This window comes from Elgaria multicarinata, chromosome 23, assembly GCF_023053635.1.
Source record: "Elgaria multicarinata webbii isolate HBS135686 ecotype San Diego chromosome 23, rElgMul1.1.pri, whole genome shotgun sequence".
NCBI classification, from domain to species: domain Eukaryota; kingdom Metazoa; phylum Chordata; class Lepidosauria; order Squamata; family Anguidae; genus Elgaria; species Elgaria multicarinata.
Window position 1 is genome coordinate 7325470 of NC_086193.1, and position 14352 is coordinate 7339821.

The following is a 14352-nucleotide window of genomic DNA, read 5'->3' on the forward strand; positions in this document are numbered from 1 at the left end:
ACCGGTGAGGCGCAGTTCCTACAATCCTGGGTTCAAGATCCACCGTCAACTCCACCGTGCCCCGCAAAGAAAAGGGTTCTTTCCCACTCACTTGTGGTGTTGTCCAAGGAGACGGCTTTCTCCTCAGAAGCATTGTGACTGAGGAAGGTCTTGATATCATGGTCTTCGTACCAATTTAAGGAGGGGATCTTGAGTCCTCCCCTTTCCGGATGGCCACAGACAATACGGGATACTGTTTCGAACACCTGCTGAGGGGAAGAGGAGGGGCCACTCCCAGAGAGGACCTGCAGTGCTTCACGGAAGTCCACAAAGCTGCTCATGGAGGAGATCTGGGAGGCAGAAAAACCAAGATGGACGTTTCTGGAAGCATCAGAACACTGCCCCATCCTGACCACCACCAAGATAGGCAGACATGCATTTACACTCCATGTCCTTATCCAGAGGCAGGACTCATCCAGGCCTTGAAGTAATGATATAGAGAAGGGATGCTTCCCTCCTCCTGCCCCGCACCCTATAGAAAAGTTAAAGTCAACATGCACACATATCTGCAATGAAGGGACAGCAATCCCCGCCCCAGCCATTATTACCTCCTTGGCTAATGATTCAGCCCCTTGAAGGAAAACACGGAGAGATTCCACAGTGTTTGGAAGATTGGCTGAACTAGAGCTCAAGCGTTCCTGTTGGGAGGAAATGAGGAGCAAAAGGGGAACAGTTAGGGAGAGAAAAAATGGTGGCTGTTTTTCTTTGATGCATCAAAGAAGCATCACTGCCCAGGAAGCATATCCACCCTAGGACATCAGAAGAGCCCTGCTGGATCAGACCAAGGGTCCATCTAGTCCAGCACTCTGTTCACACAGTGGCCAACCAGCCATCGGCCAGGGATGAACGAGCAGGACGTGGTGCAACAGCACCCTCCCACCCATGTTCCCCAGCAACTGGGGCACACAGGCTTATTGCCTTGAATACTGGAGATAGCACACAACCATCAGGGCTAGTAGCCGTGGATAGCCTTCGCCTCCAGGAATTGATCCAACCCCTTTTGAAAGCCATCCAAATGGGTGGCCATCACTACATCATGTGGTAGTGAGTTCCATCATTTAACTCTGCGCTGTGTGAAGAAGTCTTTCCTTTTATTTGTCCTGGATCTCCCACCCATCAGCTTCATGGGATGACCCCGGGTTTTAGTGTTTTGAGAGAGGGAGAAAAATGTCTCCCTGTCCACATTCTCCACATCCTGCATAATTTTGTCCACCTCTATCATGTCTCCCCTCAGCCTCCTTTTTTCCAGCCTAAACAACCCCAGTTGATGTCACCTTCCATCATAGGGGAGATGCTCCAGCCCCAAAGAGGAAGAGATGGCAGTTAATGAAAGTCAAATAAACTCAAGGCAGTGTTGGAATTAACATGAACAAAAAGAACCCCAAGAGGCAACCACCATAGGAATAATTTATTAACTGGTTTAATATACGTGTGAATGATTGTTAATCATTATTGAATGTTATATTGCTACACTGATGTAGCAGGAAATTGTTTTCTGATTTGTATTATCATCACATTGAATATATTTAACTGAGTATAATATAGTTAATATAGTGATCTTGATAGGCTGGAGTGCTGGGCTGAAAACAACAGAATGAAATTTAATAGGGATAAATGCCAGGTTCTACATTTAGGAAATAGAAACCAAATACACAGTTACAAGATGGGGGACACTTGGCTCAGCAATACTACAAACGAGAAGGATCTTGGAATTGTTGTAGATCACAAGCTGAATATGAGTCAACAGTGTGATAGGGCTGCAAGAAAGGCAAATGCTATTTTGGGCTGCATTAATAGTAGTATAGCTTCCAAATCACGTGAGGTCCTGGTTCCTCTCTGTTCGGCCCTGGTTAGGCCTCATCTAGAGTATTGCGTCCAGTTCTGGGCTCCACAATTCAAGAAGGATGCAGACAAGCTGGAGCGTGTTCAGAGGAGGGCAACCAGGATGATCAGGGGTCTGGAAACAAAGCCCTATGAAGAGAGACTGACTGAAAGAACTGGGCCTGTTTAGCCTGGAGAAGAGAAGATGGAGGGGAGACATGATAGCACTCTTCAAATACTTGAAAGGTTCTCACACAGAGGAGGGCCAGGATCTCTTCTCAATCCTCCCAGAGTGCAGGACACAGAATAATGGGCTGAAGTTAAAGGAAGCCAGATTCCAGCTGGACATCAGGAAAAACTTCTTGACTGTTAGAGCAGTACGACAATGGAATCAGTGACCTAGGGAGGTTGTGGGCTCTCCCACAATAGAGGCCTTCAAGAGGCAGCTGGACAAGCATCTATCAGGGATGCTTTAGGGTGGATTCCTGCATTGAGCAGGGGGTTGGACTCGATGGCCTTGCAGGCCCCTTCCAACTCTGCTATTCTATGATTCTAATGCAAGTCACCTTGCAAGTCACCTTGAGTGCCGTTTCTTGGGTAGAATGGTCGGGTAAATATCAAGTGTGCTATCTCCAGTATTTGAGGCAGCAGTAACCCTACGTGCATCAGCTGCTGGGGAACATGGGCGGGAGGGTGTTGTTGCACCATGCCCTGCTTGTAGGTCAAAAGCTGGTTGGCCACTGTGTGAACACAGTGCAGGACTAGATGGACCCTTGGTCTGATCCAGCATCAGGGTACTTCTTCTGTTCCAACTTCACAATTGCACCATTTTATGATGCTAGGAGAGTTCATACCAGGGTATAGGCCACCTTAGGGGCACACTTGTGCAATTTGACTTATATAATCCATTCCAGACATGGGACATGCACAGATTTAAAGGCCTAGTTAAAAAACGCAGTTCAGCAAGCGTTTGGAGAAAAGCACAGAAGCAGGATGCTAAACAGCGACAGACGATGGAGATGGGCCGAAGATCGTGCAAAGCAAGGAAGCCAAGGGCCAAGTCCCATTTCAGAGAAGCCCTCGGAGCCCCCGTTCCAGGGGTGAGCAGGTCTGAAGGCAAAGGAAGCAGAAGCCAAAATACCAGCTCAAAGGCCTTAATGCAAACAGCTGAACCTTAAGGGAGACATTTCCACCTTTTTAGGATAGGGGGAAATACCGCCCAAAAGCCAGAAACCAGCAAACCAGTGCAAAGCATGCCAACCAGCCTGCATTCCTTAAGACACATGCAGCCTCTCCACTTACTGCAAGGATTCTGACCCAATCCACTTGGGAGAAGAAGCTGCGTTCCATGGCCCGGAGGGTCCCGTCGGACAAGGCGCAGAGGTCCCGCTGCAGCTCCTCAGCGGCCCCGGCGTCTTTCACCACCAGCACGTCGGACAGAACGGAACCGTTGCAAACCATTTGCTTCAAGGGCAGGCCGGCGAGCGAGAACTGGAAGAGGAGAAGTCGGGCTGTTAAGATGCAGAAGCAAAGAGAGAACCTAAACCAGACCGATCTGCAGCCTGCATAGCCCTGCTTTTACTAAAACCACACCATGAACCTGGGGCGGCTCCCATTTCCTCATGTAAACACTGCTCTTGCTTTCTTCTTAGCCAGTTTCACATTGAATCATAGAATCATAGAATAGCAGAGTTGGAAGGGGCCTACAAGGCCATCGAGTCCAACCCCCTGCTCAATGCAGGAATCCACCCTAAAGCATCCCTGACAGATGGATGTCCAGCTGCCTCTTGAATGACTCTAGTCTGAGAGAGCCCACAACCTCACCAGGCAACTGGTTCCATTGTCGTACTGCTCTAACAGTCAGGAAGTTTTTCCTGATGTCCAGCTGGAATCTGGCTTCCTTTAACTTGAGCCCGTTATTCCGTGTCCTGCACGGAATTTATTGAATGTATGTATTGGATACAATGAATGTATTGGATACATTCATCTGGAGAGAAACCTCACAGAGAACCATTAAGTGGCTGGATTAAAGGGCTGGAGCATCTCCCCTTCGAGGGAAGGTTACATCAACTGGGATTGTTCTGCTTGGAAAAGAGGTGGCTAAGGGGAGACATGATAGAGGTGTACAAAATGATGCATGGGATGGAGAATGTGGACAGGGAGACATTTTTCTCCCTCTCTCAAAATACTAGAACCCATGAAGCTGATGGGTGGGAGATCCAGGACAAATAAAAGGAAGGACTTCTTCACACAGCGCATAGTTAAACTATGGAACTCACTACCACAAGATGTAGTGATGGCCACCCATTTGGATGGCTTTAAAAGAGGGTTGGATAAATTCCTGGAGGAGAAGGCTATCCATGGCTACTAGCCCTGATTTTTGTGTGCTATCTCCAGTATTCAAGGCAGTCGGACTGTGTGCACCAGTTGCTGGGGAACATGGGTGGGAGGGTGCTGTTGCACCATGCCCTGCTTGTGGGTCAAAAGGTGGTTGGCCACTGTGTGAACAGAGTGCTGGACTAGATGGACCCTTGGTCTGATCCAGCATCTGGGCACTTCTTACATTCTTAACACAGGGGTGCTTCCGAAATTCTCAGTGGACTTTCTCCTTAGATTCTAAATAACCTGCCCCTTTTCCCAAAGCAGATCCGATACATTAGGAATACTTCCCGGGTTGGAGCTTATTTTCAAAAGTTGTCCCAAGCACTGTGCATAGTTTACTGCAGCTTTCTTTTCCTTCGTGTTAAGGATTACTCCTTTATAGGGTGACCCTATGGAAAGGAGGACCGGGCTCCTGTATCTTTAACAGTTGAATAGAAAAGGGAATTTCAGCAGGTGTCGTTTGTTATGCATGCGGCACCTGGTGAAATCCCCTCTTCATCACAACAGTTAAAGCTGCAAGAGCCCTGCCCTCTTGACCAGATACAAAAGAGGGCAAGGCTCCTGCAGCTTGAACTGTTGCGATGAAGAAGGGATTTCGCCAGGTGCCGCATGCATACAAATGACACCTGCTGAAATTCCGTTTTCAATTTATTTTATTTTTTATTTATTCATTTACAATATTTATATACCGCTTCCCCATTGAAAATTTCGGAGCAGTGTACAAGATAAGATAAAATAAAAAGCCAGAATAAAACACTTTAAAATAGATTTTTAAAAGAAGCAAAAGGTACAGTGAACCGTGGTTGGTCGTTAAGGGAAGGCTTCCAGGGGGGAATCCGCACATCGTACCGAGACCGCTTCTAAGCGACCCCAGTGCGACGTGAAAGCGATCGTGTAACTTGCCTTTGGAAGAGCCGAAGAGCCGGCGTCCTTGCCGCCACCCGCCACCCACAGACATCCTCGCCGGCCAGCGAGGAGAGCTCTGCTGAAGAAGGCGGGGTGGAGAGCGGAAGAAGCTCTCCACCCCGCCTTCTTCCCCCGAGCTCTCCGTCCCAGCCGGCGAGGAGGTCTGTGGGTGGCGGTGGCAGCAAGGACGCTGGCTCTTCAGCTCTTCCAAAGGCAAGTTACACGATCGCTTTCACGTCGCACTGGGGTCGCTTAGAAGCGGTCTCGGTACGACGTGCGGATTCCCCCCTGGAATAATGACGTTTTCAGGAGGCGCCGAAAGCAATACAAAGTTGGCCTCCAGAGGCGGGGAATTTGCCCCTCTTTCTACCCGCACACTAATAAAACCCTGCGAATCAGTTATTTCAGTGTGATCGTAGGATTGCTTCCAGATTCCTTTTGTGTGGTGGCCAGTGCTGGAATGGCTGCAGGCACTGCTAACAGCTGAGGTGGAAGGAACCTTCACGGCAGTGGCCTTCAGCTGGGCTGGGAAGGTACTCCTGCTCCCCCTTCTCAACAGAGTTTTATTTATTTATTTATTTATTTATTTATTTATTTATTAAATTTAATAATAATAAATTATTAAAAATAATTATTTATTTTTAAATTATTTTAAATATTATTAAAAATAATTTATTTATTAAAAGCTCTCTGGGCGGTTTACAAAAGTTAAAAACAATGAACTTTAAAAAGTATACAGATTTTAAACCGTCAAAAATATAAAAACAACAGTGTAAAACAGTATCCATTTTAAACAATGACAATTCTGGGGTCCGTTAAAAAACAAACAAATTCATTTGTTAAATGCTGTTAAATGCCTGGCAGAAGAGAAAAGTCTTGACCAGGCGCCGAAAAGGTAACAATGTTGGCACCAGGCGAGCCTCATCGGGGAGATCATTCCATAATTGGGGGGCCACCACTGAAAAGGCCCTGTCTCTCATTGCCATCCTCCAAGCTTCCCTCAGAGTAGGCACTCGGAGGAGGACCTTAGATGTTGAGCGCAGTGGACGGGTAGGTTCACGTCAGGAACCATGCTCTTGCCATCCTCTTCAACTCCCCCTTCTTTCTATTTCTAGGCCTTAAGGTTCTAGTCCTTCAGAAGAACCTGCTGTTTTACTTACCACCCGCAGGCTGAGCTGTGACCCCAGGAGTTCATCCACCAAAGCAGGCGGGACGGAGGCGTTTGTCAGGAGAAACTGGGAGAAAGTCTCATTTTCTTTCAGGTAGGTCCTGAGCTGCATGGCTGGCAAGCAGGGAGGGAGACAAAGGCCGAGAAGTTCCAAGTGAGGCGGTGTTCTGAACGCAGCTCGGAGCAGCAGCCAGGACTCAGACCCGGAAGAGGAGGAACAGCCGGGACAGCTGGTGCAAACTGTGGAGGTGCTGAACCCAGGACCAGACACTACAAAGTCGGAGCCTGCTAGACAAGAGCTCGCAAAGGATCCTGAGCGGCAGATCACCCACGCCGCTGAACGAGATTCACCCAAGAAGGGGCGTTGTCAGGCGTGGGCCCACCGAGGCCTAAATCTTATTTCCCAGGGCCCCGGATCTCTTCCACAAAGCCTACCCTCGCATTCGTCCTAAAGCGTGTAAATAGATAGCGCTATCATAACAACGGCCACCAGCTCAGGGGTGGGCAGAACTCAGGCTTCAGGGATCTACTGTGTTTTTTACTAGAACCCCAAGATCCACCAACTGAACCCAAGTGCAGATGACCTAGAGTTGGATTCAGACCCACTGATTTCAATGCATCTGCCCTACCATGACTATGTCTGGATCCAACCCACACACTTAGAATGGAGGAATTTGAGCCCAGGGACTCAGTTTGGGTATCAGAACTAAACAACGTTCATGGTCCTTGTACACAAAAATCCACTCCAGGTTACCCACCCAAGCTTTCTTTCTTTAAACCAGGACTGGGTAATACCCGGCCCACACGGGCCACATGCAGCCCCCTGCCATTCTGTGTGGCCCCCAGACTCCTGGAAGTTGCCCACCCCGATTTAAAGAGTTCAATTTCGGCTGCTGCGATTGTTAAACAACTGGGAGTCTGATCTACTACAAATCACCCAGAGATCTAGTCATAGGTCCCAATTGTCCGGGTTTTGATTTTTAATATCCATAGTTTCAGTCCCACCCAGGTAGTTGCAAGAATTGCAAAGAGTTACATCAGCCACTTTAAAGGTCAGGAGATAATTGGTTTATTGGTTAACGACCTGACAAGTGTGATTGATTGACTGTTAAGTTGTAAATTGGTAGGTAAAGATAATGCTCTGTATATAAGTCTTGTGTGGAAGCATATCTTTACTCTCTCCTGTGTGAACATGACGTTCTGTGAGTATATTGTATGATATTGTAAATAAGATCTCTATGTCTATGCCTCAGTAAAGCGTTGCTGAAGAAATTGCTGTGGTTTATCTTTGTGGCTGTATTCGCTTTCTCTGAATCCTGCCTGGAACGCTGTATTACTCTGCTAATCTCTCTGCTTGGAGAGGATTTTTTTCTGGACACCTCAACATTCTGCCCACCGCTAGGCTAAACTGTTGACCCAGTTAAGGCTCGACGGCCTGCAGAAGAGAAGCTGAGATAGCCTTAGGAGACAGCCAGGTTGCTACTGAGGACTCTGGCAAAGGTGAGGTCCCAACCCCCTTCTGTGGCCCCATGGGAGCAAAGCCTGATGCTTACCTGGCCATGAACTTCTGTTGCGGCCAAGCTGAGGCAAGACAGACAGGAGCTGGGAAAAACTGTTCTGCATCGGCTGGTGGTTCAAGTGGTGGAGCACCTTCTGGGCATCAGCGAAGAGGCGGGAGAGGCTGATAGAGGAAGACAAGGGCAAGCTTGAATCATTGAATAGTAGAGTTGGAAGGGGTCCATAAAGCCATCGAGTCCAACCCCCTGCTCTATGCAGGAATCCACCCTAAAGCATCCCTGACAGGTGGTTGTCCAGCTGCCAATTGAAGGCCTCTAGTGTGGGAGAGTCCACAACCTCACCAGGCAACTGATTCCATTGCTCTAACAATCAGGAAGTTTTTCCTGATGTCCAGCCAGAATCTGGCTTCCTTTAACTTGAGCCCATTATTCCATGTCTTGCACTCTGGGAGGATCGAGAAGAGATCCTGGCCCTCCTCTGTGGGACAACATTTCAAGTATTTGAAGAGTGCTATCATGTCTCCCCTCAGTCTTCTCTTCTCTAGGCTAAACATGCCCAGTTCTTTCAGTCTCTCTTCATAGGGCTTTGTTTCCAGCTGAAATGCTTCTCCTAAGACTTAGTTACCAGCAGTAAGAATTTAAACAAAAATATGGAATTATTTTAGGTATGTTGGCCCCTCCTCAATTGCCTTTGGCTCCGCCCACCACTGGAACGCGGGTCCTAAAAGTTTCTCTGAAATTGAATTCGGCCCTTGGGCCAAAGGAGGTCTAGCATCTCAATTATATAAGGAAAATTCTGGGGAGTGCATGGGACACAAGGAAAATGGTAGCCCCGCCACTCACATGGAATGGTTGAAATTTCCCACTAAGCCTGGTGTCTCTCCAGCCGTTGGGTACCGGAAGCAGGGGTTGTTCACATTGCAGAGGATGCCCTGTATCCACGACAGCGTCCCGGCAGAGGGTAGCGCCTTGTTTGGGAAGTGACCTGCATGGGGCGAGAAGTACAGCCAGAGGCCTGGTGAGATGGTCTTCGGAGCAAAGCCAAGCGTCATACCAAAAGAAGAAGAAGAAGAAGAAGAAGAAGAAGAAGAAGAGAGGCGTGTGCTGCAGCTACCAACTTAGAAGGGTGTTAACACATGCTTTTTAAAAAGACATCTACAGGGAAGACCGAGCCTACTGAGAGCTAAAATACACAACTTCTGTGTTCAGAGGGTCTCGCTACTATAAATAACTTCTGTTTAATTAAGTACAGGTTCCTTATCTAGCGTCTCGCTACTGTATAAATCACTTCTGTTTAACTGTTAATAACTTTCTGTTTGCGTGGTCTGAACCCTCAACCTTACACGCTTGGTGCTGTTAACAACCTTCTGTTACACGGCAAATATTTGGTGGTACTATTATGATATTGTATACATGGTTTCCTTAAATCATTTACCCCATTTCTGTTCCTTCATTCAGTAGTGCAAGTTTGTATGCTGGTTAGCACCACTTTTTGCTGTTTATTTCAACTGCTGCCTTCTATGTTGTATCATTGGCGTTGAAAGCACCCATTTCCTGCTTGCGCTAATGCATCCATTTCCCCTAGAACAGTGGTTCGCAATTAGCCAAGTGCTGCGGACTCCTTGTTTTTCAAATGCCAAGCCATGGACCCCCCTACTTTTGAAAAAAAAATCTCTATGGTAGTTATCTGTGCGAAGCAATTTTTGGAGAAAATAAGGGGTAGCCCCTAATAAGCAAAGGATTTTAGGTATACTAAAAAACAGACCATAAAATTTGTGATATTTGTGATATTCCCATGCAAAAATTACAACGATTTAGTTAGGAATATAAAGACGAATTTAATTTTACTAATGTCTAGTTTACAATTGAACAAATTATGACTTGTCTAGCAGCTACTAAACCTAAATGTGATGGGAGAAATCATGCCTCTTTTTGTCCTGAACAATCCCTTCCATATCCGGTTCAATATTTCCTACTTTTAATCTCAAATCTGGATCAACATCGAGCCGATTTCTATGCTTGTTTTTCATATAACAACACATCAAAAATGTTTGTTCACAAAGATATGTGGAACAAAAGGGAACTAGATGTTTCAAAGCTAACTTCTTATAACCAGGAAAAACCGTCACCCAGAATTGGTCCAGTCTATATTCTTTGAAAAATGATTTCAAGGAACCATCACAAGTCACGTCAACAAGTGCATCTCGCTCTTCCGCAGAAAGAGTTGTTAGTTGTCCATCACCACATTCAAAAGGATTCCTTCTCCAGGAGTTTTCAGGATTAGGTGCAGGGAAGGAATCTCTGAAGCTAGTCGCTAAATCATGCAGGTGCTCAGGGATGTTATATTTTACTTCTGGTAGGAATTCGTCGTCCGTGGACTCCAGAAATGAATGGTGAATATGTGAATGGTGCCACGGACCCCTTCGGTGAGTTACATGGACCCTCTGGGGTCCGTGGACCACTAATTGGGAACCACTGTGCTAATTTAGTTATTTATTTATTACATTTTTATACCACCCAATAGCCGAAGCTCTCTGGGCAGTTCACAAAAATTAAAACCATTAAGGACACAATAAAACATCCAACATCCATTGCATCCATTTCCCCTAGAGAGACCTCCACCCACAAGGGGGCGCCACCTCATCCCAAGGGGACCCGTCTTTATACTTACATTCGTGCTGTTCAAACGGCGGATGAGACCGACGCACCGAAATGAGGATGAGAAACAGGAAAAGAGGCCAAAGGACTTCAATGATCAGCTGTAACTGGAGACGGCAGCAGGAAAACCTTGAACAATCTCATGCAAAATCAAACAAACAAGATCCTTCCCTCGATTAAAGAAACGCTAGCCAGTTAATCAAGAAACTTTTAAACTGGCCAATTAATTAATGCATCTATTTGCAGAGGAAGAGCATATTTTGGTTTTAGATGGTGTGTGGGGTACGTTCCAACGGGTGACATCTTAGAAGAGGCTTTCCCGTCTGTGCGGGAATGAAGGGTCGACGTAAGGCCTCTTCTAAGATGGTTTTTTAGGAAGTATTTGTATCAAAAAGAATTACCTACCCGCCCCCTCCCTCATCCCACAGGGTGTGGGTGTGTTGGCACATGGATCCACAAAAGCGCCTTCGCAAAATACCACAAGCACTCTCCCTTCACACACATACCCCTACCACGGTGATGCCGGGCATTTTGCCAGATAGGATCTAATAACTTTAATACCAAGCATACTATCTATAATAATAAAGCAGGGCATCTGCAACAATTCCAAGAGTCTTCTCGTTTGTAGTATTGCTGAGCCAAGTATTGCTGAGCCCCATCTTGTAACTGTGCATTTGGTTTCCTTTTCCTAGATGCAGAATTTAGCATTTATCCCTATTAAATTTCATTCTGTTGTTTTCAGCCCAGCACTCCAGCCTATCAAGATCACATTGAAGTTTGTTTCTGTTTTCCAGAGTGTTAGTTATCCCCACCCCCCAGGAAGTTGGTATTGACATTCAAAGCCCTAAACGGCTTAGGGCCAGGTTATTTGAAGGAAAGCCGCCTTCCATATGTACCTGCCCGGACCTTAAGATCATCCGCAGGGGTCCTTCTCCATGAGCCCCTGCCAAAGGAAGTGAGGCAGGTGGCTACCAGGAGCAGGGCCTTCTCTGCTGTGGCACCCCGGCTGTGGAACGAGCTCCCCAGAGAGGTCTGCCAGGCGCCTACACTGTACTCTTTTCGTCGACCTTTTTATTCTCTCAGTATTTTAACGCTTAATTTTAACTTAAATTTAAATCGCACTGTTTTAACTCTGTATTTTAATTTTATATCAATTCTGCTGCGTGGTTTTTATCCTGGTGGTGCTTTTTATACTGTATTTTGGATTTGTGCTTTTAACCTGTTGGTTGTTTTATTATGGTTTTAATTTTTGTGAACCGCCCAGAGAGTTTTGGCTATTGGGCGGTATAAAAATATAATAAATAAATAAATAAATAAATAAGTTAGGGCAGTCTCGTAAATCAAGTTACAAGCCCACCTGCCCCCACCCAACTAACCTGGAACCTCCTCTTCCAAGCCTCCTTTATCCGGGGAGGGGGGGGCAATGGTGAATTGAAAAATCAGAATTCTTCCATACATAGAATCATAGAATAGCAGAGTTGGAAGGGGCCTACAAGGCCATCGAGTCCAACCCCCTGCTCAATGCAGGAATCCACCCTAAAGCATCCCTGACAGATGGTTGTCCAGCTGCCTCTTGAAGGCCTCTAGTGTGGGAGAGCCCACCACCTCTCTAGGTAGCTGATTCCACTGTCGCACTGCTCTAACAGTCAGGAAGTTTTTCCTGATGTCCAGCCGGAATCTGGCTTCCTTTAACTTGAGCCTGTTATTCCGTGTCCTGCACTCTGGGAGAATCGAGAAGAGATCCTGGCCCTCCTCTGTGTGACAACCTTTTAAGTATTTGAAGGGTGCTATCATGTCTCCCCTCCATCTTCTCTTCTCCAGGCTAAACATGCCCAGTTCTTTCAGTCTCTCTTCATAGGGCTTTGTTTCTAGACCTCTGATCATCCTGGTTGCCCTCTTCTGAACACGCTCCAGCTTGTCTGCGTCCTTCTTGAATTGTGGAGCCCAGAACTGGACGCAATACTCTAGATGAGGCCTAACCAGGGCCGAATAGAGAGGAACCAGTACCTCACGTGATTTGGAAGCTATACTTCTATTAATGCAGCCCAAAATAGCATTTGCCTTTCTTGCAGCCATATCGCACTGTTGGCTCATATTCAGCTTGTGATCTACAACAATTCCATAACATAACATTCTGACTAACCACTCACCGTCTGTCTGCGCCGATAGGTGAAGTTCTTCCACATCAATAACGCCAGCTGGATGCCAAAGCCCATCATGCACAGGAGGATCCGGGCTTCCCCACCATGCTCTGTCACCTGATGTGCCTTGAGTTGCCTAAATGCAGGGGGGAACCCATTAGCCTATACTATACGTATTTCACAAAGTGGAAATCATCCAGAAAACAGACCAGAAGAACTCAAGGAAACCGGAGTAGTGAATAAAGCATAAGGAAGCAGCATTTTCCTCCTGGCCCCTTTTGTCCTTGGAAAACGAGAGCCTTTTCTGTAACTGCGTGGACCAGCCATTCCACATTCCCCAGAGGATGGCACATCTTAGTATTAGAAGCACGGGTGGCAGGGCAGGGGGGGAGTGACCAGCTGGACCGGCATGTCCTTAAAATAAGCCCCCAAAAGGCCCTGCTGCCTCACCCAGCCCACTCTGAGCTTCTGGTAACCTGTTGGAATGTGCACCAGGCTTGGGCTGTTAAAAAAAGATTTGTTCCCTTGACTGGTCAAATACTGCCAAATAATACCCAAATATTTGTAAGGCTGTCAAATAATTTGTAAGGCTTTAATTTTTGTGAACCGCCCAGAGAGCTCTGGCTATTGGGCGGTATAGAAATGTAATAAATAAATAAATAAATAAATAGATATGAGAGTAGCAACAAAAAAATGAGACTTTTGGCTGCAGTCCTATATCCTAGAATCATAGAATAGTAGAGTTGGAAGGGGCCTACAAGGCCATCGAGTCCAACCCCCTGCTCCATGCAGGAATCCACCCTAAAGCATCCCTGACAGATGGTTGTCCAGCTGCCTCTTGAAGGCCTCTAGTATGGGAGAGCCCACAACCTCCCGTCATTGGTTCCATTGTACTGCTCTAACAATCAGGACGTTTTTCCTGATGTCCAGCCGGAATCTGGCTTCCTGTCACTTGAGCCTGTTATTCCGTGTCCTGCACTCTGGGAGGATCGAGAAGCGATCCTGGCCCTCCTCTGTGGAACAACCTTTTAAGTATTTTAAGAGTGCTATCATGTCTCCCCTCAATCTTCTCTTCTCCAGGCTAAACATGCCCACCCAGTTCTTTCAGTCTCTCTTCATATCTGCTGTCGTGTTTCTCAGAAACCTCCTGCCTTCTTGGGAGACAATAACGAAGTCTGCTAAGTAATCTACAAAACTTTATTTAAGCAATAAATATCTCTTCCTACCTGAAGAGAGTCTAATCTCTAGGAACTTTCCCCTAGGCAAAACTATGCAAACTAACCAAGACAATTGTCCTTTCAAGGAGAATGGAAAGCCTTTTTCCAAGACGCATTAACTTCAGAGAGACTAGTTCTGAGGCGGCTTCTGTTGGGATGCAAACCGGGCTGACTTTCTCTCACCTTCCTTTTGCTCCACCCATTTTAGCCTGCGGCGTACTCTAGGATCGTCTAACCTCTCTGTGCTCTCCCCTTTGGAAGAATATTGGTTTCGCACTGACTGTGTATTGTTTGCCCTTGAGGAGATGAGCTCTGGAAAGGGTTCACTCCCACCTGGTAGAGAGGCCGTGAGAGCTTTCTCCCCCACTGGTACAGGCTGGCCTGTGTCTGGCGCCAACTTCTCTACTTCAGAGTCTGATTCTGACTGATCACCTGAAACACTTTCTTCCAAAACAGGGGGAGCAGAGCTAGACATGACACCCACAAATGGGCTGCCATTCCAA

At 46.7% G+C, this 14352-nt stretch overlaps 1 protein-coding gene across 1 annotated transcript in view; it reads right to left on the minus strand.

Annotated features, from left to right (window-relative positions):
- Positions 1-12764, minus strand: part of ABCA7 (ATP binding cassette subfamily A member 7) — an 83248-nt gene extending 70484 nt beyond the window's left edge. The window contains exons 1-8 of the mRNA XM_063147261.1: positions 12642-12764; positions 10505-10598; positions 8677-8818; positions 7870-7997; positions 6309-6430; positions 3163-3351; positions 588-677; positions 92-329 (exon numbers count right to left, since the gene is read on the minus strand). Coding sequence (XP_063003331.1) covers positions 92-329; positions 588-677; positions 3163-3351; positions 6309-6430; positions 7870-7997; positions 8677-8818; positions 10505-10598; positions 12642-12710 — 1072 coding nt within the window. The 5' untranslated portion in view covers positions 12711-12764. The remainder of the gene's footprint in view (positions 1-91; positions 330-587; positions 678-3162; positions 3352-6308; positions 6431-7869; positions 7998-8676; positions 8819-10504; positions 10599-12641) is intronic.
- Between the last annotated feature and the right edge of the window lie 1588 nt (positions 12765-14352).